The sequence below is a fragment of the Apodemus sylvaticus genome, chromosome 1, assembly GCF_947179515.1.
Source record: "Apodemus sylvaticus chromosome 1, mApoSyl1.1, whole genome shotgun sequence".
In the NCBI taxonomy this organism is placed as follows: Eukaryota; Metazoa; Chordata; class Mammalia; order Rodentia; family Muridae; genus Apodemus; species Apodemus sylvaticus.
The window spans coordinates 45,140,558-45,167,849 of NC_067472.1; the positions used below are offsets into that span (position 1 = coordinate 45,140,558).

At 45.1% G+C, this 27,292-nt stretch overlaps 1 protein-coding gene across 1 annotated transcript in view; it reads left to right on the plus strand.

Moving 5' to 3' along the window:
- The window catches only part of Pcsk5 (proprotein convertase subtilisin/kexin type 5), a 424,235-nt gene that overhangs the window by 381,797 nt on the left and 15,146 nt on the right, over window positions 1-27,292 (plus strand). The window contains exons 27-35 of the mRNA XM_052188627.1: window positions 305-505; window positions 4,465-4,545; window positions 7,157-7,244; window positions 10,142-10,333; window positions 15,640-15,857; window positions 18,885-19,115; window positions 20,879-21,106; window positions 23,711-23,888; window positions 26,735-26,952. Of these exons, the coding sequence (XP_052044587.1) occupies window positions 305-505; window positions 4,465-4,545; window positions 7,157-7,244; window positions 10,142-10,333; window positions 15,640-15,857; window positions 18,885-19,115; window positions 20,879-21,106; window positions 23,711-23,888; window positions 26,735-26,952 (1,635 nt within the window). The remainder of the gene's footprint in view (window positions 1-304; window positions 506-4,464; window positions 4,546-7,156; window positions 7,245-10,141; window positions 10,334-15,639; window positions 15,858-18,884; window positions 19,116-20,878; window positions 21,107-23,710; window positions 23,889-26,734; window positions 26,953-27,292) is intronic.

Here is a 27,292-nt window from a genome sequence, read left to right on the forward strand (position 1 = left end):
TTTTGGGTAGGTGTGGCACTATGGGTGTGGGCTTTAAGACCCTCATCCTAGCTGCCTGGAAGTCAGTCTTCCACTAGCAGCTTTCAGATGAAGATGTAGAACTTTCAGCTCCTCCTGCACCATGCCCGCCTGCACACTGCCATGCTCCCACCTTTATGATAATGGACTGAACCTCTGAACCTGTAAGCCAGCCCCAATTAAATGTTGTCCTTATAAGAGTTGCCTTAGTCATGGTGTCTGCGCACAGCAGTAAAACCCTAACTAAGACACCCTCCTTCATACTTTCCCCCCTGATCTTCCAAAGGTGGCAACTGTGTGCAGGATTGTGGCCCTGGCTTCTATGGAGACCAAGAATTGGGAGAATGCAAACCCTGCCACCGAGCCTGTGAGAGGTGCACCGGCTTGGGCTACAACCAATGCAGCAGCTGTCAAGAAGGGATGGAGCTGTGGCATGGCGCGTGTGTCTGGTCCACGTGGCCCCAGGTGGAAGGTAAGGTCTGGAATGGTGCGTACCTGCCAGAGAGAGGCCCAGCATCCCCTCTGCCTTCCTCCCTCTTTGGCACTATTTCTGAGGAATGTTTTGAGGGAGAATCACATTTGTCCCAAGACTCCTAAGTCTCAGGGAGCTTATGAAACTCCCAGGTAGGAAGCTGAAGTAGGCCTGAGGTCCATAAAGGGGAAGGTGACGTTGACCTAAAGAGTGACATGGGAAGTGGCCCAACGTCCTTCTTCTCACAGGCTCCAGAGCAGCATCTCATGGGTGTGTGTCTCTATAATAGAGCGAACCTTCATCTCTGGGGCACCTTTTCAGTGACCCTGACACGTTGGAACTGACAAGCTCTCTAGAGTGCTGGCACTGGTCTCTTAAACGCTGCTCTTCCTAGCTGGGGTGGTAGCACATATCTCAATGGTACGGGCCATGATCAGTTAGGGGCATGGGGCTCTGGATTTGATTCTCAGCCTGGGAGAGGGAGAACATTGCCCTCCCAGTTGCCTAATTGGAAAGCTTGGTCTTCAGAGGAAGTGTGAGCAGGGGAGTAGGGATGTGGGAGCTGGGACTCTGACGGGAGCTGCAGGTCTCCACTCCTCTGTGAATCTTTTGACTTGGCCCCTGCATCTCTGCAGCCTACTATGGGCTTCCTTCAAGGTAATTATAACCTTTCTATGACATCTTCCATATCTGAGAAGGTTAAAAACCCATGTTCTTTTCATGGGGGAGAGGGTCTGATTCACAGTTAGCAACACTATGGAAAATATAAGGTGCTGTCATTTCGAGGTAAGGGTACAGAGACAGTGGCAACTGTAGGATGCCACACAAGACAAGGAGGAAGGTGTCCTGTTGGTTTCAGAGAAAGGGTGTCTCAGCTGCTGTCCACTATGACACTTCCACACATCTGACTTTCCCAAGACAGCAACCAAAAGCCAGAGCACCCCAGGCTGTTTCCGACCCAGAGCTAAGAAAGTTACTCGATCCAGATTGGGATATCTTCGGTGAATTATAGTTGGAGCAAGAATGCTGAAAACGAGCGGGTCTGGCATGCGGGCTTTAAGAGGTAGTCCAAGCCAAGAGGGAAACGGTCTGGTGCTGTGTTTCTTTCTCTGAACATCTGTATTTTATCTGGCATCCAGATGATGAAAAGGCACAGGGAGCCAAGAGTCAGAGCCGACTCGATTCCCCAAATGATTACATGTCTCTTCAACTGGACTACGCATTTTGCAAGCAAAAAATCAGACTTTGATTGTTCCCCTTTGTCAGAGCACCACACCCACCCCTCCACCCCACCCCTCAACCCCCTCTGAAATCGCAATGCAATGTTTTTGCAAAAGAAAGATTTATTCCATTTAGGGAGCCTCACACTAATAAGGGAATAGGGGAGCAGAAGAGAATCTTTCTCGTGGCTGGACTAAAGCAATAAAGTCAATAGCATAGCTGCACTCTCCATTTCTGTGATCTATGAAATAAGACATGCAAAACATGAATAAGGGGGGGGGGGACGCTTGATCACTAAGCAAGGCAAAGCTACAGCATGCCTTCCCCTGCAGAAGCACCGAGAGGGCTAGTAAATGGGAACTACATTCCATTAAGTCTGGCGAGGATTGGCGCCAATGCCTTCATCTTTCTCCTGCCTTCTTCCCCACCCCCCCAAACAAGGTCAGGAGTGTAATAGCAGAGCGGAGGGTTCCAGAGGGCGAGCCCTAATTAGCCACACCTTTAAAATGATGGGAAACAGATTTCAGTCATTCTAGGTCAATCCCAAGGAGACCTGAACAAATCACAGAGTGTTTAGAAGAGACTGTAGTTGCCTAGGTAGGAGCAGCCATGTCTACAGCCTATTGTCTGGGCTAAAGAAAAAAAGAAAAAAAGAAAGATTCAGATATAGGTATGGCACTAAGATGGCCTGACCTTCAGTCTGCTCCTGCTCCCACGGTACTTCTGACAGAACACAGTCATGTTTGCATCCCAAGGCCATGGCGAGCTCATGGGGCTATGTGTGCTCTGGGAAGCCACCTTGAAACAGACTCACTCAATTCTTTCCTTAGCACTGTGGCTAGTCAGGATGATAGTGATATCAGTCATCCTTCTTTGTCACCTATGAAGAGGGTGAGTTCCCCTCCCCCTGCAGAGTCCAGTGATGGAGAGGACGCTGCTCTCCAAGACCTGCCAGGCAAATCCTCCAGCCAACACTCTTGAGTCCCAAGGATGGCAGCTCTCCTATGTTTTCTAGCCATCAAAAAAAGTGACAGGAAGGTTCTCTGTCCCACTCATTAAACATTGTGAAGATGACTCAGGAGTGTGTCCCTAATGTCAGCAATACTTAACAGGTGAGCTGGTCAGGTGCGGTATTGTTAAAACGTGCAGGAGCAACAGGCTATCAGCTTCCAGAGATGTCAGAGATATCGCTTCGCCTGACTGAGGAATACAGTTTCTCTGCCTCTGCAAATCATTTTGCTCTTCTGAAATGTTTTGTCCTCTGGTAGACTGGAAAAGTTCCTGCAAACATGCCTGAGGGTCCCCCAGCCCACCTATTTCCCTCACGGATTAAAACCAGGCCATACCAGGCTCTAATTACAGACTGCAATGAAGGACCAATCTACAAAGCACAGCTTGGTGAACGAACCTTTTTTATCTCTGACCACATCCTAACAACTCATTGCTAGCCACTCTTTTGATCTTAATTCCCAAACTCTGGGAAATGCTGGAGTTGGCAAATTTGTGGGAGGAAAGTCAACCTCTTTGTGGAGAGATAAATGTTGCATAATAGTAACTGCAGATGGCTTTGAAAAGCCACAGGTACCTGATTCCTAGGAGGGATTTATCCATCTATGTGTATAGTTGCCTCAGAATGGAGGGAGGGTGGCATTTTAAATTACTTAACCAATAGGAAAACACAGCTTGAAGAGCTGAGAGACAAGAAATCTTTGGCTCAGTGGTACAAAGGGACCATTCGTACTGGCTTGCGCTGATTGCCGATGGCTAAGCATCCAGGAACTGTGTATGTGCGTTGTCAGGCTATCGACAGCCTAACGTTAGCTATGGCCGAAATGTTTATACCACAGAAATTGGAAACACTGCAAATCAGTGCTGTCTCACCAGCAAAACACCACTTTTGTCTCTCTCAGATGACTTGAAAATTAAAATTAATTGCTCAGAACCTTACCTTGGGTCCCAGCACTGCAAATAGGTGACAGTAAAAATGACCAGAGGGAGTGCAGTAAGCTTAGAATCAGTGAGTCCTGCATTCAAATCCTGTCCCGGCTACTCACTGCAGTGTAACCCTCAAAGGTTCTTCCTCCTCTCTGAGCCTCAGTTCCCTGATTTGTAAAATGAGGGCTTGAGACCGTTGCCTATGTCATCTAGTACCTGAGAGACCGTTTACATCCCGCAGAACATTGAGTCCTATTTTCTTATCCTTTGACCCAACCGAAACGTCAGTTGTATTCTCTATATTCTCTGAATCACACAAGAAAACAATCTGTGGGACATGAAGAGGCACTGAAGAGCAGTAAAAATCTACGAAAAAATGATCTAAAAAAGATAGTCAGAGAATGCAGGCCTTAGTTAACCAACCAGAATGCCTCTCAGCTGGCCTTGACAGGCCACAAGTACCTCCTCAAAGATGTCCAGGAAACTTCATTATAATCCAACACCTATGGGGGGGGCTAAGCAATCTATAAATGTAACCCAAAAATGAAATATGATTCATACAAAAACACATGTGAGACAAAGTTATGACAAAAGGAAGCATCCATACCTGTAGTGCTGAACAGCGCGTGCAGCCTCGGTGTCCTACACAGAGAGGGTGTGAATGATTCCAGTCCACAAGCCCTCACACCTCAGGCTGGATCTGTGTGGCAGAGAATACACAGCAGATAGTTCTGGGAGGTGGGGGCATAGGTGAAGCTTATCCTCTTCGTGGTCCTTCTATCATTAAAACAAAGCACTTTGTTTTTTTAATAAAAAAGAAGCCGTGCCCACTGAAAAGCCATCTTTGGTGAGGACTCTGCTGCAGGATCGACGAGAGTGGAAAGTTCAAATCAAAAGAGGTAACAGGGAAATAGGGAGGAGCCGGTTGTCACCCTGCAGCCATCTCCACTGTGCAGAAAGCAACCCTGGTAGCCAGCCACAGGCTAGAGCAGTGGGGACACGGAAGCCATGAGAGAGGAGGCAGGGGGCCCGTAAACCGTCCGTGAACATTTGGGACATCTGAGACCCGACTGCAGAGGCTCCTGTTACATCTAAGGTCATCCCGATGCGCTGAGGACTATGCCTAGGAAAGGCATCAAAAGAGCCCACCCGTAGCTACGGCTGGAGCTCAGCCACAGGCCACTCACTCACTGCCTAGGAACCACGAGCCATTGGGCTCCATCTGCACGCTCTAGCCCTGCAAATCTTTAAAAGACCAAAGGATCAATGTGTGCCTTCCTGGTTGCCGCGGTGTCCTTTGAAGTAGCAAAGACTGGGAAACTAAATGGCTATGGTAAGAGAGATGAAAGGTGATGTATCCATAGAGTAAAATATTAGAGCTATCCAAAGGAACGAGGAGATCCTAACGTCCCTGCAAAGCCTGCTCTCCAAAGATGAGTTTTATTAAAACGAAGGCAAGCCAAGCATTATGGGGCACGCCTGTAACACAGGGATGAGAAGCACACAAGTTCAAGGCCAGGCCAGGCTACATAGCTAGACTGTTTCAACAAAACAAAACACAAACATCCATTGCACACAAATAAATCCAAACCCCCAAATACAAAGTGATCAAAGTATGAATAGATTCAGGGTGCAGATATATAATCGTGTCACTATAGGATAAGGAAATAAAACTTTCTACAGTTGCCTCTAACAGGTACCATTCTTGGTTGAAGAGATTTATTTCTCTTTCTCTCTCTCTCTTTTTCATGAGTGTTAGCAAGGCTAGAATTTCTGGAGTCAGGTAAAATGGGAACCATGAGCAAGTTCAAGATTTACTCTCTTTTACACACTGCTGCTACTGCTTAATGACTGTGAACTGCTTGTTCAGAGCTCCCTCTGCTGGACACAAGGGGACACTGACGAACTCTATGCCTACTTGATGCAGCAAAACAGCAAAATTGACAGATTGCTAAATATATGTAATTAGAAATTTGCATCTATGGATATCCGCTGAATTTCACAAATATATGAAAAAATAAAACTCGTATCTTCGTGAATAAGACATCTTAGTATAAAATGAGAAAGTCAGCCTGTGGCCAGACACAGAATAGCTCTGCAGGGCTCTGGGACGGTGACTATCACTGTTTGAGCATCCCAGCATGTTCCGCCCTCCTGATGCCTCTTCTTATGGCCCAGTGCTGTCTCCAGGTGAAAATGCCCCAGGGGCAGAACCTCCATTCTGGGAAGCCTGTAGACTTCTGTGATAACTGTTGTCACTGGACTCTGTCGTGGCTACTTAGGTGTTCCCAGTGTCTCCTCCGACTCGGGGAAGAAAATATCTGTCCATCATCAGCTCTCATTATCTACTGTAAAGCCAGGGCAAACATGTCACTCCAAACTACAAAAGTCTTTCCAATCGGTGTGGCAGCTTGGGCAGTCATTTAGACACACATGCATTATGAATGTGCATGCATGTTGCTGTGTGTGCATTCCATGTGCAATAAACCACAGCAAGGCAGCAGCTTTATAATAATAAGTGACGTCATAGACCTAAGACAGACCTCCTAGTGCCCTTCCCAGTGTGTGTGGGAGAGAGAGAGAGAGAGAGAGAGAGAGAGAGAGAGAGAGAGAGAGATTTTCAGAAATGGGAAGGACGAACAGTTGCTACTGAGCCACCATGCTAAGTACTTAACACCTTAATACACAGTCTTAACTGTGTTAAGCACTTCATACGGTGTCTCGCCGAGCACGGTGCTGAGTAAGCACTTCAGACGTGCTGTCAGCATCAAACAGGACACACACTGTCTCGCTGCGCTGCACGGGTCCACAAGGGGGAAAACATTTTCTCTCCTTTTAGAGACACAGAAAGTCAGACTCTGAGAGTTTCATTACCGTATCCATGGTTACCCCACCCATAAACAGCACAGCTGGGATCCGAGGGCAGGTGTGCGTAGAGAGTCTACATCAGACTCCCAGGAGGAGAAGAGGGTCAAGAAAGAGAGGCGTGAGGCAGAGAGGAAGGAATCAGAGCCACTAAGATCACCTGGGGCTAAGTCCCCTGTGGGAGATGCTCTGGGAAAAGTTTCTTGGCAGGGTGGGCGAGGCTGCCCTCTGTGTATGAAAACCTGTCCAAGGAGCTTTCTAAGGTGGCTTCCTGGAATTGTTTGCCTTCAGATGCTCTTAGAGGGTGAGTGCAAACACACGAACACGCAGACACACAGGCAGACAGACAGAGAGAGACAGACATTCAGCTACATGGTATGAACACGTGAAAGCAGATATCCCATCCCCCAACCCCCACCCTGTAGTGTTAATGACTCTCCAGTGAAGTTTCAAGGGAAATCCTGATAATCGGTTTCCAAGGAATGAGTAAGAAAAAGAATGAATAAATTCTACATCATAGCAGTGGGTAGTGGCCAGCAATTAGCTTGTGTAAAGTCGAACGGAAACAGGAGCTGAGGAGTTACTTCTCCAACCCTGCAAGTCTACTCGACAAGGCCAAGTCTGACTTGTTTCTTGCCCATACAGATGCAGTTGATACGAGGCAGTATCAACCTTGTCATTCTTCTTGTAAAACCTGCAATGGATCTCTCTGCACTTCATGTCCGACAGGTCAGTATGGAAGTGGTGACAGGAATGGCCACTGAACTCAGGCACCATCATTGCCCCTGCATGTCAGTGGTGGTTTGGGTTCAGATGCATGATATTGATCTAGTCCCATCACTGGGGCTTCTGGAGACACACAGGAAATCAAACACTGACCAGTAGTAAAACTGAGTGTCCTGGGACAAAGAACTAGATGATGAAGCTCAGGATTGTCTTGTCCACAGAATGTACTGGAATCTCTTGTTCCTTTCTCTTAGACAAATGAAGTTAAGGTCGAGGGGAAGTACAGGGATGAACACACTGCCTGTGGTCTCTGTCATCGTCAATTCTCCACTTAGCTAGCGCTGGGGCAGAGGGGAGAAACAGGATAGCTTGTTTCCTTAAAGTTTACCTTATTTATGGAAACACTGGGCATTAATAAATTCCTCAAGATAGATTGTCTGTGTAGTGCATTAGCATTTTGTTATGCTCCAGCAGAAATGATCATTAGGGGCTGGAGAGATGGTCTAACGCAGCGGATAAGAGCATATACTACTCTAGCAGAGAAGCTGAGCTCAATTCCTAGCACCCACAACTGAGAGGCTCACTCCAGTTCCTGGGGTCTGACACCTGTGGCCTTTGTGGGTGCCTGCACTCACATGCACATGCACTCTGACATATGTATACACATAACTAAAAATAAAATAAAAATACACCTTTAAAAATTAAAAGATCCGGGAAAGGGGAAATCATTTGGAATGTAAACAAAAAATATAGAAAATAAAAATATTAAAAAAAAAATTAAAAGAGCCAGCCACTTGAGAAAGCACAGCATTATGGATAGAGTCAGCCACTTCTTCTCCTGCAATGTGTTCCAGAACATTTTGTGAATATCTGAGATGCCGACGGAGCCAAGTCTGTCTGGGCTGTTTGTCCTGTACATGCCTTCCTCTAACAACTTGAGCTTACAAATCAGACACAACAAGAGAATAACAACAGCTACTAATAAAATGGGAAGATGTATTAATGTACTGTAATAAAAAAAATTTATGACCTCAGAACATTTACTTCTGTAGCTTTCACTCGTTATTTTGGACCTGGGATGACCCCAGGCAACTGAGACCTTGAATAGAGCCCTGAGCAAGGTCTGTGGTGGTGAGATCAGACTCGAGGTAGCACTGAACATGATAGGTGTGCCAGGGCTGTGAGCGCGTAAGCAGCTACACCGAAACACTGAAATAGGATGTTTTAGAATTTTAGAGTTGAGATGGTTTTAAAAGTGTTCATTTGATTGATTGATTGATTGATTGATTGATTGGCTGAACCCATTTCACTATATAGCCCTAGCTGGCTTGGAGCTCACTATGTATAGCAAGCTGGCCTCAAACTCACAGAGACCTGCGCGTCTCTCTCTGTCTCCCAAGTGCTGGAATTAAAGTCACTCACCACCACACACCTGAATCTGCCTTTTTGCAAATTTCTATTTCATTTATTTACTTATTTGGAGGGTCTGTGTGTGGTGTCTGCCAGTACATGAGCATACACGTGAACATGCATGTGGAAGCCAAAGGTAAAACATGGGTGTTGTTCTTCAAGACTGCCTTCTAATTTGGTTGGTGGGGTTTGGGTTTGGGGTTTTGGGTTTGGGGGCGGTTGTTGTTTTTTGTTTTTTGTTTTGTTTTGCTTTGCTTTTAGACAGGCCTCTCACTAGCCCAGCACTCACCTATTTGGCTGGTCAGTGAGCCCCAGGCATCTTCCTTTCTCTAAGTCCTTAGTCCTAGAAGTACAAGCATTCACCACCATGCCTGACTTTTTATGTAGGTTCTGGAAAACTTGTGTCCTTACCCTTGCACGGTAAGCACTGTTCTGAGATCTCCCGACCCCTTATTTGTGTTTAAATCTTTATTACATGCAGTTATTTGTTTGCTTATGCGTATGGGTGTGCGGTGTGCACATACCAAGCATCCACTCCGGGATAAGAGGATACTTGCAGGAGTTGGTTCTCTCCTTCCACCGGGTGGGTCCCAGGACTTCAGCTCAGTTAGTTAATCAGGCTTGGCCACAAGGACCCTTACCTGCTGAGCCATCTCACCAGCCCACATTTTTTTTTTTACGATAACAATAGCTGTCTCTCTGGTTAAGCACACATAGAAGTGGCACTCACTAATAAGTGGATATTAACCTAGAAAACTGGAATACCCAAAACATAATCCACACATCAAATGAGGTACAAGAAGAAAGGAGGAGTGGCCCCTTGTTCTGGAAAGGCTCAGTGAAGCAGTATTCGGCAAAACCAGAACGGGAAAGTGGGAAGGGGTGGGTGGGAGGACAGGGGGAGAGAAGGGGGCTTACAGGACTTTCGGGGAGTGGGGGGCTAGAAAAGGGGAAATCATTTGAAATGTAAATAAATTATATCAAATAAAAAAAATTTTAAAAAAACCATGAAAAAAAAAAAGAAGTGGAACATTCTGTTCAAGGGTAACATAGCTGGAAACGTTGCTTGCATATCCATCTCATCCATTCCAGCTAGGTGGGGGAAGGCAGGAAAGGGGACCAGTGCAGCTGCTCACCGGTGCCTGCTGTGTAGACGGCAAGGCTGGTCAGCAGGGCGACGGGAAGCCCTAGAGTGACCGGTCTCTAATGTCAGACTATGCAAAGGAAGCAGTGTAAAGCCCCCAATAGTCAATTTCCTTCCCAACGATTTAACTAATTAATGGATGAATGAATGAATGAACGAATGGATGGTTTATAAGAATGCCCAAATAAACGAATGGTTTATTTGGGTATTTGGTGTTTCAAATACCCAAACTTTGAAAAAAGATTTAAAAAAAAATCAAAGTCTATATGTGAGTCCTCTGGATAATGTGTGTGATATCAGGATCGGCCATGACTGCTGTTTTCTGCCCTCATGCCCCGATTTCTAGGTAGGTACCTGTGGCTGCAGGCCTGTGTTCCTTCCTGTCCCCAAGGTACTTGGCCGTCGGTCACCAGTGGCAGCTGTGAGAATTGTTCGGAGGACTGTGCCTCCTGCTCTGGAGCTGACCTTTGCCAACGGTGCCTGAGTCAGCCGGACAACACGTTGCTCCTCCACCAGGGCAGGTGCTACCACAGATGCCCAGAGTAAGTCTCCTCCTCCCTCTGACATCATCCTCCTCCTCAGTCTCCACAGTTCCTCCTCTGTGCAGCTCCTTCCTCCCATAGAACTCTCTCCGCACACTCAGAGCACCTGCATAAATACTTGTTGACTGTGACATCACCGTGGGCCACAGCAGCCAAAACTTTACATAAGGCCAGATGCCCGTGTCTCCCTGTGACTCGTCTATACATCAATTTTTGCTTCTATGGTAATAGTCATGTGATCTGTGTTGCACAGCAGTGGGGATGTGTTCTTAGAAAGACATTTTTAGGTGATGTCATCACCGAGTGATTTGCACATTGTTCTTATGTAAACCTAGACACTGTAGCCTCCCCTCATTGACCAAAACACCTTTGTGCAGTGGCGCCTGACTGTTCTTTCCCCCCTTGTATCAGTAATTGGATGTTCTCCGTTCTCTTCTGCATCGTTGGTGCTGAGTTGTGATATAAGCCTCTTCTAAACTTTCAAGCCGGGGAGTTGTGAGTTATATATAGTAACGGTAGTTACACATTTATGCATTGCTGTGGTTTTCCCAGCCCTCTCATTTAAAATCCCTTGAGAGCTCTATGAGAGGAAGGAGCTGATCTGAGGAACTGCTGGATTCAACAACAGGATTCACCTGTGAGGGAAGAGAAAGACAGACTAGAATTAACAAACTTAGCAAAAAAAATGGCAATTCTCCCACATGACAGTGCTCGGAAGCCCCCACATTGGTAACTTCGGTAGAACCAGAAGCCCCATCTACCCATCTTGTCCTTGTTCCTTCCTTGACTGACTTCGTTTGCTGGCCCTGTAGAGCCTCAGTTTGTATTGTCTGCCTCAGGTACAAGCATACCACCCCACTCAGTGACAAGCAGCTTAAGGGATAGCTACCCTGTCTCCCTCCCTTCTTCCCTCCCTCCCTCCTTTCCTCATATTTCCTTCTAATGTCACCATCTAGGTGTATCACTTATTAAACTTGTCTCTAGTGATAAAAGTGAAGAGCTGCCATCTGTCTTTATCTTTTGGGGCATCTGAAGGTCTCTTAGTGATGCCTAAGACTTCAGAGTACAAGCCCTATGTATAAATGCTCTGTTCTTACATACCCAACATAAAATTCAGTTTATAAATTAAGTATAGTGAAAGATTAATAAAATAAAGCTGTTATAGCAGTATAATGTAATAAGGTATATAAATATGGTCCCTTCTCACAATATCTTACTGTACTGTACTCATTCTTTACTATATGACATTATTCCTGAGGAGACAAAAACAAATGTCTATTTATCCTAGACTGAGAACCAATGACTGACCAAAATATAACACTACAAATGTCCAACTTAAATGATAAATGTATTCAAGTTATTTATAGGAGTATGGATGAGAGCTTACTTACAGGAGTGTAGACAACTCAAAGGAAGCTGCATTTTCAAAAACCCACCCCAGGATGGGGTGATAACTCATAACCTGGAACCCTGGAGCTCTCTGGATAAAGGCAGGTTGGAGCTACAGGTTAAAGAGTATTCTTTCCTTGGCAGACCTCCGTGCTTATTATACAGCAGTGGGGGGAGGGGGAAAAGACCTCGCTTATTTAACCAATTTCATGGACTTCCTGAGACTTCTGAGTTGTATACTTCTTGAATTTTAATGATCTTCTTTTCAAAACTCTTGAGTCTCAAGGAGCTTCCCTTGGGGATAGAAAATTTCATTTTTGAGTAAATTGCTTCTTGAGGGTAAGGCTTAGCATTAATTGGCTAGATGAAGATTATTTAAACATGAGCACTGTAAAACCAACAACAACCATTCTGATAATAGGAATAACTGTTGATGGATAAGTGCATATCATAACAAAATAGGTACATTGCATAGAGAGGAGACTTGCTGAATCCTTAGGCTAGTAGGTCAATCTTATACTAGCCAATGGCATACTCCTTGAGGAAGGAAAGCAAAGCGCTAAGACAACCCTGGAGAAGGGGGTGTGTGAAAAAATGATTTAGAAACAGCCCTAGTTTTTGAGTCCTTGTGATGTCCAGCTACCATGCTAAGAGCTTGAACCCAGCATTCCATAAACTCTCACATGAATTCTACTGCTTCTTTAGGAGTGGTGCAGCCAATAGCCACACATCATAAAACACAAGTGAGGGTTAGGGATGCACTTTCACACTCACTGTTCCCTCACTAGCCTCTGCCACCTTGGAATTGAAATAGTTGTCATGGCTGTTCCTTGTGTAGTCACTGTCACTGGTTCCCAAGATTTTCCTGGCTTCTTCAAATGTTTAAGAGACAATTCATTAAAGTAGGAAAAGAAGCACTTTGCTTCCCTCTGACTAGCATTCCTTTTCTCACAGAATGGGTTGGTTTATTTTTTAAGGAAATTTCTTATTTTATATGTTTAAGTGTTTTGCTTGCATGTGTATGTATGTGTGTCATGTATGTGTATCATGTATGTGCTGGTATCATGAGAGGTCAGAAAAGGGCACCAGATCTCTTGAAATTGGGGTTATAGATGGTTGTGGACCACTCTGTGGGTATTGGGGACCAAGCCTAAGTCCTCTGAAGAACAAGTACTCTTAATTGCTGAGCCATCTTTCCAGCCGCTAGGTTAAGTTTTTCTTAAGAAGTAATAGGATGTTGGGGTAATACGCAGCCAAAATATTCCCTAATTTTTGAGCAGTAAGAAATCTAGAGAGTGGCCAGGAATCCCTACAGAGTGTTTGCAAAGAAGTGTCATCCAGGTAGTCATAAGAGAGTCCACCATTAGTGGGAACTATTTTTGCAAAGATGATAGATGTCTTAGTCACTGTTCTATTTCAATAAATAGACATTATGACTAAGACAATACTTTTAAAAGAAAGCATTTAATTGGAGGCTTGCTAACAGTTTCAGAGGGTTAGTCTATTATCAACATAGTGGGAACCTGGCAAAATAAAGGCAGGTACGATGCTGGAGAAATAGCTGTGAACTATATCCTGATCCACAGGCAGCAGGCAAAGAAAGGGAGACATTGGGCCTGGCATGGGCTTTTGAAACCTCAAAGCCCATCCTCAGAGACTTACCTCCTCCAGCAAAACCACACCTCCTAATCTTTCCCGTGTCTACACCTGATGACTAAGCATCCAAGTATATGAGCTTATCAGGCCATTCTCATTCAAACCACCACAGTGCGTGCTCATTAAAGCAAAGTGTAGGGCTGGAGAGATGGCTCAGCGGTTAAGAGCACTGACTGCTCTTCCAAAGGTCCTGAGTGGAACCCAGCAACCACACGGTGGCTTACAACCATCCTTAATAAGATCTGATGCCCTCTTCTGGTGTGTCTGAAGACAGCTATAGTGACTTTATTTATAATAATAAATAAATCTTTGCCCTGAGAGAGCAAGGTTAACTGGAGCAAGTGGGGTTGACCGGAGCTAGCAGAGGTCCTGAATTCAATTCCCAGCAACCACATGAAGACTCACAACCATCTGTACAGCTACAGTGTAGCTCCTATACATAAAATAAATAAATAAATCTTTTTTAAAAAGCAAAGTGTGCATAGTGACCTAAACATGTTGTGATATTTAATAGGCAGTGAAACGGTACATAGGAAACTTAGACAGAAGGATTGTGCATTTGGGGTTAGCCATAGCTGCATAGCAAGACCCTGTCTCCAAGGATGCAGGGAGTGGGGGAAGGCAACAAAAGAGGTGTTCGTGTCTTTTCATGATTGGTGTCATGAAATTTGAAACTTTGATGGATGATAAAAATAAATCTTTTCTTAGCAGTTGGCCATCATGAGCTCAGATTTTTGTAAAATTTCAAATTATATAGCTTTTACATAGTGAGTATTTATCTGGAATAACGTTTTTAAGATAAAGGACTTTAACTTTAAGAATTTTATACACATAGCTGCTTTTTTCTTTGAGAGTCTCACCACATACCACATGCTGGCCTCAAACTGACAATCCTCCTGCTTCAACCTCCCACATGCTAAGATGTATACAGGTATGACTACCACCATACTAGGTTGCCCAATGCATGCTGAAGGAAATATCTGTTGTCTTTAAAAGATATTTTTTTTATCCTGTGTATGACTGAGTCTGCCTGCAGGTATGTGTGCATGATTGCAGAGCCCAAAGAGGCTGACAGCTTCAGAGCCTCCAAAGTTGGAGCTGCACATGACTGTGAACCTGGTGTAGATGCTGGAAACTGAACTTTGGAAAAGCAGCAAGTGCTCTTAACCATTTAGCCATCTCTCCATCCCCAACAGTTGTTTTCTCAAATAAAAGCAAAAGGAAATAAACCACTTAAGAAAACAATGATACAAATATTGGGCATATTGTTGCACATTTTTAATCCCGGCACTTGCGAAGCAGAGGAAGGCAGATCTCTGTGAGTTTGAGGCAAGCCTGGTCTACACAGTGAGTTTTAGGATGGCCAGAGCTACAAAATAAAAGTTAATGTTAGTTAATAAAGTGCTTTCTGCACAAACAAGAGGACCTGAGTTTGATCCCCAGAACCCATATAAATGCTAGGTACTGTGACACATACCTACAATCTTGGTACTGAAGGAGGAGAGACAGAAGGATCCCCAGAACCCTCCAGCCAGCCAGTTTAGCAAAAACTGGCAAAGGCCAAATTCAGAAAGAGAGAATCTGTCTCAACATTGTAAGAGTGACAGAGGAAGGCCTCCAGTGTCAATTATTGGCTTCCACACATCCATCACAAGTATAGACACATAAGCCTTATCTTAGGGTTTCACTGCTGTGAAGAGACACTATGACCCAGGCAACTCTATAAAGGTAAATATTTAATTGGGGCCGGCTTATATTATCAGAGGTTTGGTCCGTTATCATCTAAGCAGGAAGCATGGCAGCATCCAGGCAGGCATGGTGGTGGAGGGGCTGAAGGTTCTACCGCTTGACCCTAAGGCAGCCAGAAGGAGACTCTCATTCCAGCTAGCACAAAGCTAGGAAGAAGCTCTCTTATGTACTGGGTGGAGCCTGAGAATAGGAGGAAACCTCCAAAGCCCACCCCTACAGTGACACACTTCCTCCAACAAGGTCACACCTCCCATAGTTCTATGCCATATGGACCAAGCATATTCAAATAGTACAAGTGCATATACATATACTATCCACACAAGTTCCCAAGGAAGATGCCGACCCCTTTCATTCTTTATCTAGACATTTTTTTCACGACCTTCCCTCAGTGAGTCTTGTGGGTCCATTTTGATTGACAAGAGCAGCAGCCATTTCCTTTGGTCTGAATCCCTTTGTCAGCGGCTGAGACCCATCTCTCATCAATATCATTGCAATCTCCCTTCTTTCCATAGGGGTTTTTACGCAAAAGATGGTGTTTGTGAACACTGTAGTTCCCCTTGCAAAACATGTGAAGGGAATGCCACCAACTGTCACTCTTGTGAAGGAGACTTCGTCCTAGATGATGGGGTGTGCTTGAAAACTTGCCCTGAAAAGCATGTGGCTGTGGACGGAGTCTGCAAGCACTGTCCAGAGAGATGCCAGGACTGCATCCATGAGAAAACGTGCAAAGGTACCTGGAATATAATATTCTCTGCATGTGAAGGAGCACATGAACAACGTGAAGGGAAACTGCCAAGGCTTTCTTTTCACAAAAAGGGTATGCTGTGACCAAACGTGGTCTAGTGAGCACATGGAGCAGCAGATCTGATAGGTGTTTATGCTAACTCAGGAGTGCTGTCTTTCCCCCGTTGGCTGGGGTCCAACCTCACAGTCTTTCACAGTTGACTAATTTTAAAATAATTTACAGAAAGAAAATAAAAGAAGGGGGCCTCTCTGGACAAATGTGGGAAGAGGCATGAGGCAGCTCTCTATAAATGAAAGCTTTACTGGGTGGAGAAGGTAAAACGATTTGAGTTCCTTTGCATAATGTGGCCTATTGGCCCTTGGAGGACTGACTAGCCATCGTTCATAGAAAACAATCCATAAACATTTTCACAATCCCAAGGGGATCCTGGCCCTGAGGAGCCACTGGCCGGGGCCACTATCTGAGAGCCGAAAGCAATCAATCTCCACCTTCAGGGAAATTCATCATCTGCTGGACTGGAGTTGAGGAAGCTGGGGGTGAGATGTATGGCTTCCTTTGGGAACTCTAGAAACTAAGATAAACAAGAGTTCTAAGAGATATACTCAGCTCTCACCTCAGCGGGAGTTAAGAGACGTCCATTCTGGAGACAAACATGGATGGCCATGGCCTAGGAAGGCAGACTCAGGTTACCTTATGTGCCATGGTTCAATGGGACAAGTTCATGACATTTTCTAGTTATAGCAAAAGGAAGTCATGAATCGAGGCTCTTTATAAAGCATTGGTAGAAACAGCAGGCAGGGGGGTTTCATGGAAGTGAGGAGACATCTGCTCTAGGCATACCACCTGATAATAATTGGAGTTTTGAGATTGGGAGAAGTTGATGGTCTGTGAAGTTTACACATTACAAAATAATTTACCTGACCGTCACAGGGTCCAGGGTCCAACACAGAGGTAGCCCATGGGTTGTTAAAGAATTTAAGAAAGCGCCTACGATAACTTGATTCTGGATCCACAACATTCCAATATTCCATAATATCAAAGTCCTAGTCAGCTGATTGGCCTGGAAGAATCCTTAGCACAGCTGTTCCTTTTTTTTTTTTTCTTCAGTTCATATACCGCATTACCCAGGGCACTCTGGTTACAGATATGAACCTCAAAACTCACTCTGAGTTCAAGGTCTTACTGTAGAGACTGTTCTACCTCAAATATAAAAACACAAGTCATAGAGGTGACTGAAAAAATCAGTTACAAGATATGAAAGAAAAATATAGTTGGCGCAGTGAGTGAAGGCACCTACCACCTTTGCTCCACACAGTGAAAAGAGAAAACCAGCTCCTGCATATTGTCCTATGACCTCCATGCTTTCTGCTTAGGAAGCATGTCCTCTCCACCCCACATAAATGCGTACATATAGGATAAGTTAAAAAACATAAAGTTAGGCAACTTTAACCTGAGGAATAATACTATGGCTTGAACAGACCTTTTTATTTGGAACAAGCTCCCAAACAAAGGAGACTCAGTCCTATGCAAAGGATTCATGTTGGGTAATCTATAGGGTTTTCTGAACCCATCCCCAATGTGAAAGGGAACACAAAGCAACTAGTAATGTATTCTTCATGATGATTAAACAACTGTTCACAGAGCTATCCTGCCAAAGAGTGAAAAACTAACAAATCTTACAATCCCCAAGCCTCCTGCTATATGAAATCATGTTTTTTGGTTATTTGTCACAGTTTCAAGAATCTGCTTATGCTTTCCAATTTATTTTTTTTTTTTATAATTTCAAACATTGAGTAGTGTAGACACACATTTCTTTACCTTCCTCTGACCCCTACAACTCCTCCAGTGTCTTTCTGGGTCTGGGCTAGCTTGCTCAGTATAATAGTTTCTAGTCCTAAACATTTGCCTGCAAATTTCATCATTTCATTTTTCTCTCCATCTGAATAGTATTCTGCTGTGTGATTGTATCACATTTTCAGTATTTATTCATCAATTGATGAATGTTTAGGCTGTTTCCATTTCCTAGGGATTGTGAGTAAAGCAGCAATGAACATACTTGAACAAGTATCTAAGATAGTGAGTCCATTGGCCATATGCCAAGGCGTGGTATAGCTGGATGATATGGTAGGTCTACTTCAGCTTTGTAAGAATTCTACATCCTGGTTTCCATAGAGACTATACCAGCTTTCAGTCCTACCAATTGTGAGTGGACTTCTCCTTTCTTCATCTCTTCACCAGCCTTTGTTGTCCATAGTTTTCTTAATCTTAGATAAAAATCTCAAAGTAATCTTAATTTGCATCTCCCTGGTGACTAAAGATGTTTTAAAAGTATGTCGTAGACATTTTCACTTCTTCTTTTGAGAATTCTCTGTTCAGAGCTATGGTCCATTTTTTAATGGGTCACTTGTTCTCTTGTTTGTTAGCTTTGGGGGGGGGGTGAGCCCTTGGTATATTCTGGCTATTAATTCTCTTTCAAATGTACAGCTGTCAAAGATTATCTCTTCTCTGTGGCCTTCCTCCTCACTCAACTTATGGCTTCCTTTAATATACCAAAGTATTTTAGTTTTATGAAGGCCCACTTGTCAGTTGTTGGCCTTAATTCCTGGGCAAATGTAGTGCTATTCTAAAAGTCCTTTCCTAAACCTGTATCTTGTAAGCCTCTTCCCGTTTTCTTCTATAATTTCCAGTGTTTCTGGTTTCACACTGAGGTCTTTGGTGGAGTTTGGTCATTAGGAGTTGATGTTTATGACATTGAAACTCTGTGCACCTAAAAGATGCAGGCTTCTTTAGCACAAACACAAGATCATATACTCAGGCCACCATGTGTGGCTTCCTGTCCCAAAGCACAGATTGTTAGATATTGGGGTACATACACCCTGGTTAGATGGGGAGGAGCAAATGTCAGCCTAGGCCAAAAGGTTCAGAGATCTGAGAAACTGGCTAGCGCACCACAAGCACGATGACTTCTGACCAATCCCTGGGGAATAACCTGCTACTTCCTCCTTTCCTCAGAGTGCATGCCTGACTTCTTTCTATACAATGACATGTGCCATCATTCCTGTCCCAAGAACTTCTATCCTGACATGCGCCAGTGTGTCCCCTGCCATAAAAACTGTCTGGAGTGCAATGGTCCCAAGGAGGATGACTGTAAGGTCTGTGCTGATACTTCTAAAGTTCTCCACAATGGATTGTGTTTGGATGAGTGCCCTGAGGGAACATATGAAGAGGATGATGAATGCAGAGGTAAGAATTTCTAGGCTGCATGACTGAGAAAAGAAGGCTGGGTAGCCTGTCCACACAGAGCATGCTCTAAGGCTGCCATAGTGCCCAGCCACAACTCTCAGAACACTCTAAACTTTCCTGCTCAAGAAATTTTGAGTGAGAGTTCATTTTTAAAATACATCATTCATAAGCTTTGAGCAGGTGAATCTGGCTAGTTACAGGTTACATGCCATGGCACATGCCCATCAAAAAGCATTCTCCATGTAAAGGTTTCCAACAGTAGGTGAGCTTTTAAAGCCTGTCCTTGGGGGTGTAGTCTACCAATGAGTTCACCATGAGTTTACTAAAAGATCTATTTAGTAAAAGATTCCATGGAGGACTTCCTCCATGCCTGTCATCTCCCTTCCCTCTTTCCTCTCCTCATTACCACCCTCCTTCTCTTCAGCTCTTCCTAGCCTAAGTCCACATTCACCTTCCATTTGTCACTTCTGTAACTACGTGTTTCAGAAGGGGACTGCTGGAACTGGAAAGCAGCACTGTAATAAAGGCTTTACCTAGCCTAACTCCTGCACTCCACTCTTAGCACTGCATGAAACAATAAAACAAGAAAGGAGATAGGATCTGCAGTTTCCTCAGCACCCTTATTTTCAACTAGGCATTAATATTTTTTATTAATTTAGTTGCCAGGAAACAGGAAAAAAAATGTCCATTGTGAGAGGACTCCTGAAATAAGAGGAAAGAGGAAAGCATTCTAGGAGACAGGGTTTTCTAAAGCCTTGGGATGGATTATCATCTTCCATGAGCCCCTGGGTCTGAACTGGCAAGAACATTTGTTAACAGTCGAGAGTCCCATCCTGGTCTGTGTCCCCCAGCCTCCAGATGAAATCTTCCTATGCCACACAAGCTGGCCTTAAGCTAGCCCTCCTCTTGCCTTAGACTCCTAAGGGCTAGGGTTACAAATGTGTGTCACTGGGCCTGGCTGATTCTACCATCTTGTAGCTGAGTGGCTTAGCATCTTTGATCTTAATCCCTTGATGCAGAAAGAAAGGGTTGGTGATCCTAATAGTAATGCCAATCCATCCAGGGAAGCTGAGGGCATCTTCTGTGCTCTGTGTGCTGCTCCAGGCTTGGAGAGCAGTGTACGCAGAACCCCTGCCCTCAAAGAGCTCGTGTCCTATTTGGAAAGGGAGATGCTGAGGACAGTTAGTTAAAAGAAACAAGTAAGACAGCAAAGTGAGGGTGGGGAAGGGAGCAAGGAACAATTGAAATTTGAGAGATGTTTTGTAAGATACCACCAAGGAAGGGAGGAAGTGATCAATGAAGGAAGAAACCTTCACATGTCCTCAAAAAAACAATTCCAAGTAGAGGAGATAATGGTTACCAGAAGCTCTAAGAGTGAACACTTCTGTCATTGATTGCCTAACATATCTGCCAAGCAAGCCTCTATTGTCTGCAGGCCCTCTTACACTGGCACTGTGCAGTTGCAGGGGACACCAAAGATGCCTTTTACCATTGGGCAATTATAATACACTCCAACAACTACTTTACTAGCGATTAGATAGAGGTATTCTGGGAGAATGTGGAAAGACTATGGCAACACGGACTTTGATGGTAGAAAGGCCACATACTGATGTGTGACCTTGCTCATAGTGTAGGGTGACCATGACCCCATACCCTTGGCACAGAGCCCTTGAAGTCTCCAAGAGAAAAAAAGTCATTTCTTAGAGGGGTGTCCCAGCCGTGCCTGTCTCTCACCCCTGCTTGTTTGCCTGCCATGCCTGCAGATTGCCCTGAGTCCTGCCTGATCTGCTCATCAGCTTGGACCTGCCTGGCCTGTCGGGAAGGCTTCACAGTAGTGCATGACACCTGCACAGCACCCAAGGAGTGTGCAGCTGTCGAGTACTGGGATGAGGGCTCGCACAGGTGCCAGCCATGTCACAGGAAGTGCTCCCGCTGCTCAGGGCCTTCTGAGGACCAGTGCTACACCTGTCCTGGAGAGACTTTTCTTCTCAGTAAGTTGTATGCCCAAGGCCAGCTGTGAACCTGCTGGGCATGCTGCCTAATGTCCAGTGTGGGTTAACTTCTCTCTGTCTCTCTCTGTCTCTCTCTGTCTCTCTCTCTCTCTCTGTCTCTCTCTGTCTCTCTCTCTCCCTGTCTATATGTCTTTACATTTCTTAAAAATGTTTAAACCTAGCAAAAACAGATACAATGGGATGGTAAAAGAAACATCACACACTACCCTTTGCCCACTTTGCCTACTCCTAATCTTCATCATCCCCCTCAGTACAAGTGTTTGCTAATCCTACCATCTATCCTTTTCTGAAACACTGAGGGGTAAGTTAGACATATCAGTTTCTTTCCCATGAACATTTTGCTATATGTTTCATAGAACAGGGACACTTTCTTACACAGGATACTGTCAACTCTAATAAATTTGTGTTGATACAATTCTTTAATCACTATCGCTGAGGCTGAGGAGATGGGCCAGTGGTTCAGAGCACTTGCTCTTGTAGAAGACTTTGGTTTGATCTGCAGCACCCACAGTAGCTCACAACCATAGTAATTCCACTTCCAGGAGATCTGATGTCCTCTTCTGATCGCTGAGTATTCAGGTACACATGTGGTACACATACAAATATTCAGGTAAAATATTAATATACATAAAATGCAAAAGTCTAAAAGTTTTAAAAATATATTGTTCTATTAAATAGTCCCAGCTCCTCCTTATGATAGGGCCAGGGTAAGGTCTTCATGCATTTGCCTTTAGTCTGGGACACAGTTTGTTTCTGTATTTCATGCTGTGGACACTTGAGAAAAATTGAGTCCCTATTCTTCCCTTTGAGTTAGCAAGTATCTCCTCCATGTCTAGACAGTAGATGTGATTTCTCAACTAAAAGAAGTAGATTGTATTCTCTGAGGGCTGTGTATGGAGTAGTGTGATATCCACCTGCCTCTCATCAGCAATATTCATGCAGGTAGATCCTTTCCTCAAGATAATTGAGTTTCTCCATTGACTCTCAAGTACTAAGTAGTGGACAGACACCTCAAACATGTAGCTATTCTGACCTTTACCATAATTGGCTCTTAATTCAGTATTTGTTGATTAATTATTCAGCTTAACTACATATATCACATGCTTATAATCCTAGTACTGGAGAGGCTGAGATAGGAGAATCTCAAGTTCAAGGCCAGTTTTGGCTACATATAGCAAGACCCTCCAAAAAGTGAACAAGCAGGACCTGTACCTCACCTGTGCTGTAATCCCAGCATGTGAGAGGTAAATACAGGTGGAGGGGGAGCTAAGACTCGCCTTCGCTTTATAAGAAGTTTGAAGCCAGCCTACATGAGACTCCATCTCAAAAATAATCAATCAATTAAATAAATAATTAAAAAGAGATTAATACCAGGAAGCCGAGAAAGTATTGGCACTATGTTCCCAATCAGCAGAATAGACCTTACAGGGAGATATTAACAGTCAAAACAGGTGGCCAGTTTCCCCCTCTTGGAGGATATCATTAGCAAAGATATTTGTGCCCTGTTACATTTAGGATCACACATCCTCATTGTCATTCTGGCCTCTCACAGTCTTCTCTGCCCATTTTAGGTGAGCTAACTTCCTGTCTAGAAATTATTCCTCATAAAAATAGCCCATCCAACCAGATCTCTCACACAATATCACCTGTTTGGACATTCTTTTCTAGTAATGACTAATCTAGGGTTGCCTCAGATACAGTTACAGAGAGAAAAACATCTCATTAGTGAAGGCCTTGCCTTAAGCTGGAAAGCAAGTTTATTTAAAGTTAAGCCTTGATACAGAGACTCTCCCCAAATGCTGGCCATATCCTCTCACTCCTTCCTGCCCCACACCACACCACCAGAAACGGGTAATTTATAAACTAGATCATTTGGGAAAGATCATGATAGACTAATTATTCTCTCTCTTTCTCCTCCATCCCTCCCTCCCTCTCCCCCTCTCTCTCCTGAAGATGTGACACCTTAATCTCTCAATCTTGCCAATACACAATTTGTGTGTAATGGGGGACTTTGTAGCTGTGCTTAATGAAAGGTCTTGGCATGGGGAGATTATGCTGATGTAAACAGATGAGACCAACATAATCACAGGGTCTGATCAGAGCAGAACTAGTAGTCAATGTATGTTGACCAAATCAGAGAGACAATGAAGATGCTGCCCTTGGAAAAGAAGGGGCTCCTGAGCTCATGAACCCAGATGTCCTCTAAAAGCAGACAGGGGAGGAACGGAACCCCGACAGCCTCTAGAAGGGATGCAGCTCTGTACACCCAGTTAGATTTCTGGCCTCTATCATAGCAAGGTGAATAGTTTCTGTTATGAAGTCATAAAGTTGGTGGTCACTGTTATAGCCATGATAGAAAACTAGAGCAGAGATACCCAACAATCCTCAGTCGCCATAGCCACCAGTCCACACTTTCCATTCTGCCTGTCATGCACTGCCCATGCTGACCTCAGCTTCACTGACATCACTCAGCCTCCAGGACCTCCTCTCCCTCTGCGTGCAGTGCCTCCTTCCCTGAACAGAGCAGGTGTGGGAGTCACAGGTCAAGCTTGCTGTCAAGACTCATTTTTCCTTCTTCCACAGACACGACCTGTGTGAAAGAGTGCCCGGAGGGCTACCACACTGACAAGGACAGCCAACAGTGTGTGCGCTGCCACAGCTCTTGCAGGACCTGCGAAGGACCACACAGCATGCAGTGCCTCTCCTGCCGACCTGGCTGGTTTCAACTGGGCAAGGAGTGCTTGCTGCAGTGCAGAGATGGGTAAGGAGTTCAGCATGTTGTCCTTCAACCACTCCAGATGGCAAGCTATTTGCCAATGAAGAAAGTAGAGCTCAGAACATGGAGATCACTGTAAAACCTACCTGTTAGTAGGCCAAAGAAAGGAAGGGAAAAAAGAAACAGTGTGTCCCAGTAAGAGAATACACTAACTCAGATGGTGTGGTGCCATCAGAGTAAGTGACAATTCATCTGCAGGGCCTGGCCTCACTGACAATCCAAACACAAGCAGAGAAGAGCATTATCTGCTCATAATGACCCACAAGCATTAATACAGGTTTACAAGCTGTTTTGTTTTGTTTTGTTTCCGTTTTAGGAGGTTGCACGGATTCAGGGAATTCAGGGTTAATATGCAAAACCTAAGCAGTACGGGTGGGACGCTGATCTTAAAAGGGAACAACTTCAGTGACCATCTCCCATTTCTACCCCATGGCCTCTGCAACCTGCCAGGTGTCCACAAATGCCCAGCATCCAAATTTTACAGCTTTGATTCCAAAAGCAACCTTGACACTGAAATGAAACACTTACACAAAAGCAGTGGGGGAAATTATTTTGTGACTAAAGACTCTGTTATTTTCCTGCTAAGAAAAGCTGCTGGTGTGCATATCAGATCTGGTTCCCAAACACTCTGGGAAGAAGGGTTACGTAGGCCATGCTCTCTCCCTGAGTTCCACACTCCTACCCTCTCTTTCCCAATTAGTAACCCAGGGCTCTGAGAGGCTCCAGACCCAAATCGGAGGACCTTTCCTGGATGTTTTAACTCCGGTTGGTACCTTCCTTCAGTCCTAAGTGATGTCTGTGTGCTACATTTCTGTCAGTTCTGCATATTGATTGGCTCACGTTTCTGTGTTTCTCATTCATTCACTAACTCATGTAATCCACACAAGTCAGTGCAAAAGCATCTCGTCCATCTGAAGACGCTGAGTTTAAAACCCATGCCTTGTGCTTCGAAGGCTTACCCATGTTCTTCTTTCTCCTGTGTGCTTCCACACGTGCAGCACAGGGTTAATAGCATGGTCCTGCCAGGCAAGAGTGAAGGCAGGACTGCCAGAGAGGAGTCTTAAAAGATCCTCGCACTACAGGGAGGATCTCTGTCTTCCTTAGATCTGGTCACTTTCTGCCCTACAACATTCATGAAAAGTGTGCAGTCCTGTGTCTAAACTGAATGGAGAGTGAGGCAGTAAGAAGAAGATGCCCCCCATTGTGTGGAGTTACCAGAAGGAGTGGGGGAAGGGGAGCACCAGCTGCCACCATTCTCCTTACTAGGGAAGGACTGGAGTATTGGCGAAGCATTGGTGGGGAATGATTCCTTTGAAAACCAGTGTTCCACATACATAAGTATGTTGGTTAAAGGTATTGTTCTTGGATGGACAGATGTATAATTCTTTGTACCTTTCTACAATAATTATTTGGTCTTGACCTCATGGAAAGTTCTTTAAGTCCCAAGCCTCCACGCTCACTCACAAGGTCCTGTTCAAGGCTGTGGGGCTCACACGATTCCAGTCTTAGGTTAGAACAAAATAGTTCTCATAATAAGGGGCCATGTAGAATTTAATATAATCTAGCAAGCTCCTTGTTCTCTTTATTTTGGAATTATACTCTGACAATTTTTAAAATCTTTTCAGTAGAGCTTACATCTCTTTTCTAAAGGCCATCATGAATCATGTGACTTCGTATTTCAAAATGTTTTTAAATAGAGAAATTAGAAGATTCACTCAGAGGTGCTTTCAATTGTCTTTCAAGCTGGGTGTAGGGGCACATGCTTGCAGTCAAAGCATTTGTAAGGCAGAGACAAGATCATTGCTATGAATTTGGGGCCAGCCTGGGCTACAAGAGTTCAAGCCTAGTCGAACTGTGCATCGGGAGATTTGGTCTCCAAAATGATGATGATGATAATTAGGAGGAGGAGGAGAAGGGGGGAGAGGGGAGGGGATGAGAGGAGAGAAGGGCGGGGAGGGGAAGAGAGGGGAGGAGAGGAGAGGAGAGGAGAGGAGAGGGGAGGAGAGGGGAGGGGAGGGGAGGAGAGGGGAGGGGAGGAGAGGAGAGGGGAGGGGAGGGGAGAGGAGGGGAGGGGAGAGGAGGGGAGGGGAAGAGAGGGGAGGAGAGGGGAGGAGAGGAGAGGAGAGGGGAGGGGAGGGGAGGGGAGGGGAGGAGGGGGAGGAGAGGGGAGGAGAGGGGAGAGGAGGAGAGGAGAGGGGAGGGGAGGGGAGGGAAGGGAAGGGAAGGGAACGGGAGGGGAGGGGAGGGGAGGGGAGGGGAGGAGAGGAGAGGAGAGCTTTTCCATCCAGGGTATGATTCAGCAAAGGTTAAAGTGGAGATGTCAAAGGAAGAACAGGAAGTTACGGTGGTAAAGGACTGTTGAGCCACCACAGTGTGTGTCAGTAACCTTGTAGGTGCTTCCAGGTTCATGTTTGCAAACAGTGAACAGGTAAGCAAACTCACGCTCACTAGATCCATTAGCATCTTGGCAATGATTCCATGAGTAAGGCTGAGTAAAGAGACTGAAGAGGCCAGGCTGTTGCGTGAACCCCGTCTGACACAGCCTTTGGTTCAAGCAGAGCCCATTCAGCCCTCCACACCTGTGGCTTCCATACCTGATCAAGAACTGGAACTACTCAGAAGTAGTGCATCTGTTGCTGCACACAGATGCGTCCTTATTTCTGAGCCAATATAGCATAACAGTTATTCCCATAGCATTTATACTGCATTGAGGACTGATTTGAGATAATTGAACGTATGAAAGAGGAGGTACGGCTACTGTGCCACATGGGTTTTGGTGTCCAGCTGCCACAGGACATCGGCATATACCTTCGCTTCCCTCTTGGTTTCAGGTATTACGGAGAAAGCTCCAGTGGTCGGTGTGAGAAGTGTGACAAGAGCTGTAAGTCGTGCCGGGGCCCACAGCCCACACACTGCCAGTCTTGCGATACATTTTTCTTTCTCCTACGCTCCAAGGGACAGTGTCACCGCGCCTGCCCAGAGCGCTACTATGCAGACCAACACACACAGACCTGTGAGAGGTGCCACCCCACTTGTGACAAGTGCAGCGGTAAGAATAGGCCTGTCTGTGGTTTGCATATGAAAATGCAAATTTGAAAAGTTTTCCTTCCTATTTTGCCTCTCTCTCCCTCTTTCCTCCTGAGGGGGGAGCGGGGCACTCCCATTTCCCAAACTCTTTCCTCAAGCCTCTCCAGCAGTCACACAGTCTGCCCATTCGCTTCCACAACATCCCTGATACCTTTCAGGCTTCCTGACTTTTGAGGCTGGCACGGGAGGCATCATGTCTGCTGGGAGTGCTTGCCACCTGCTCACAGCTTCCTTCTGACCTCTGGGGTTTGATCGCTGTGAAATATCCCTGAGACTCTGGCTCTTGGCTGCAGAGGTTTGGG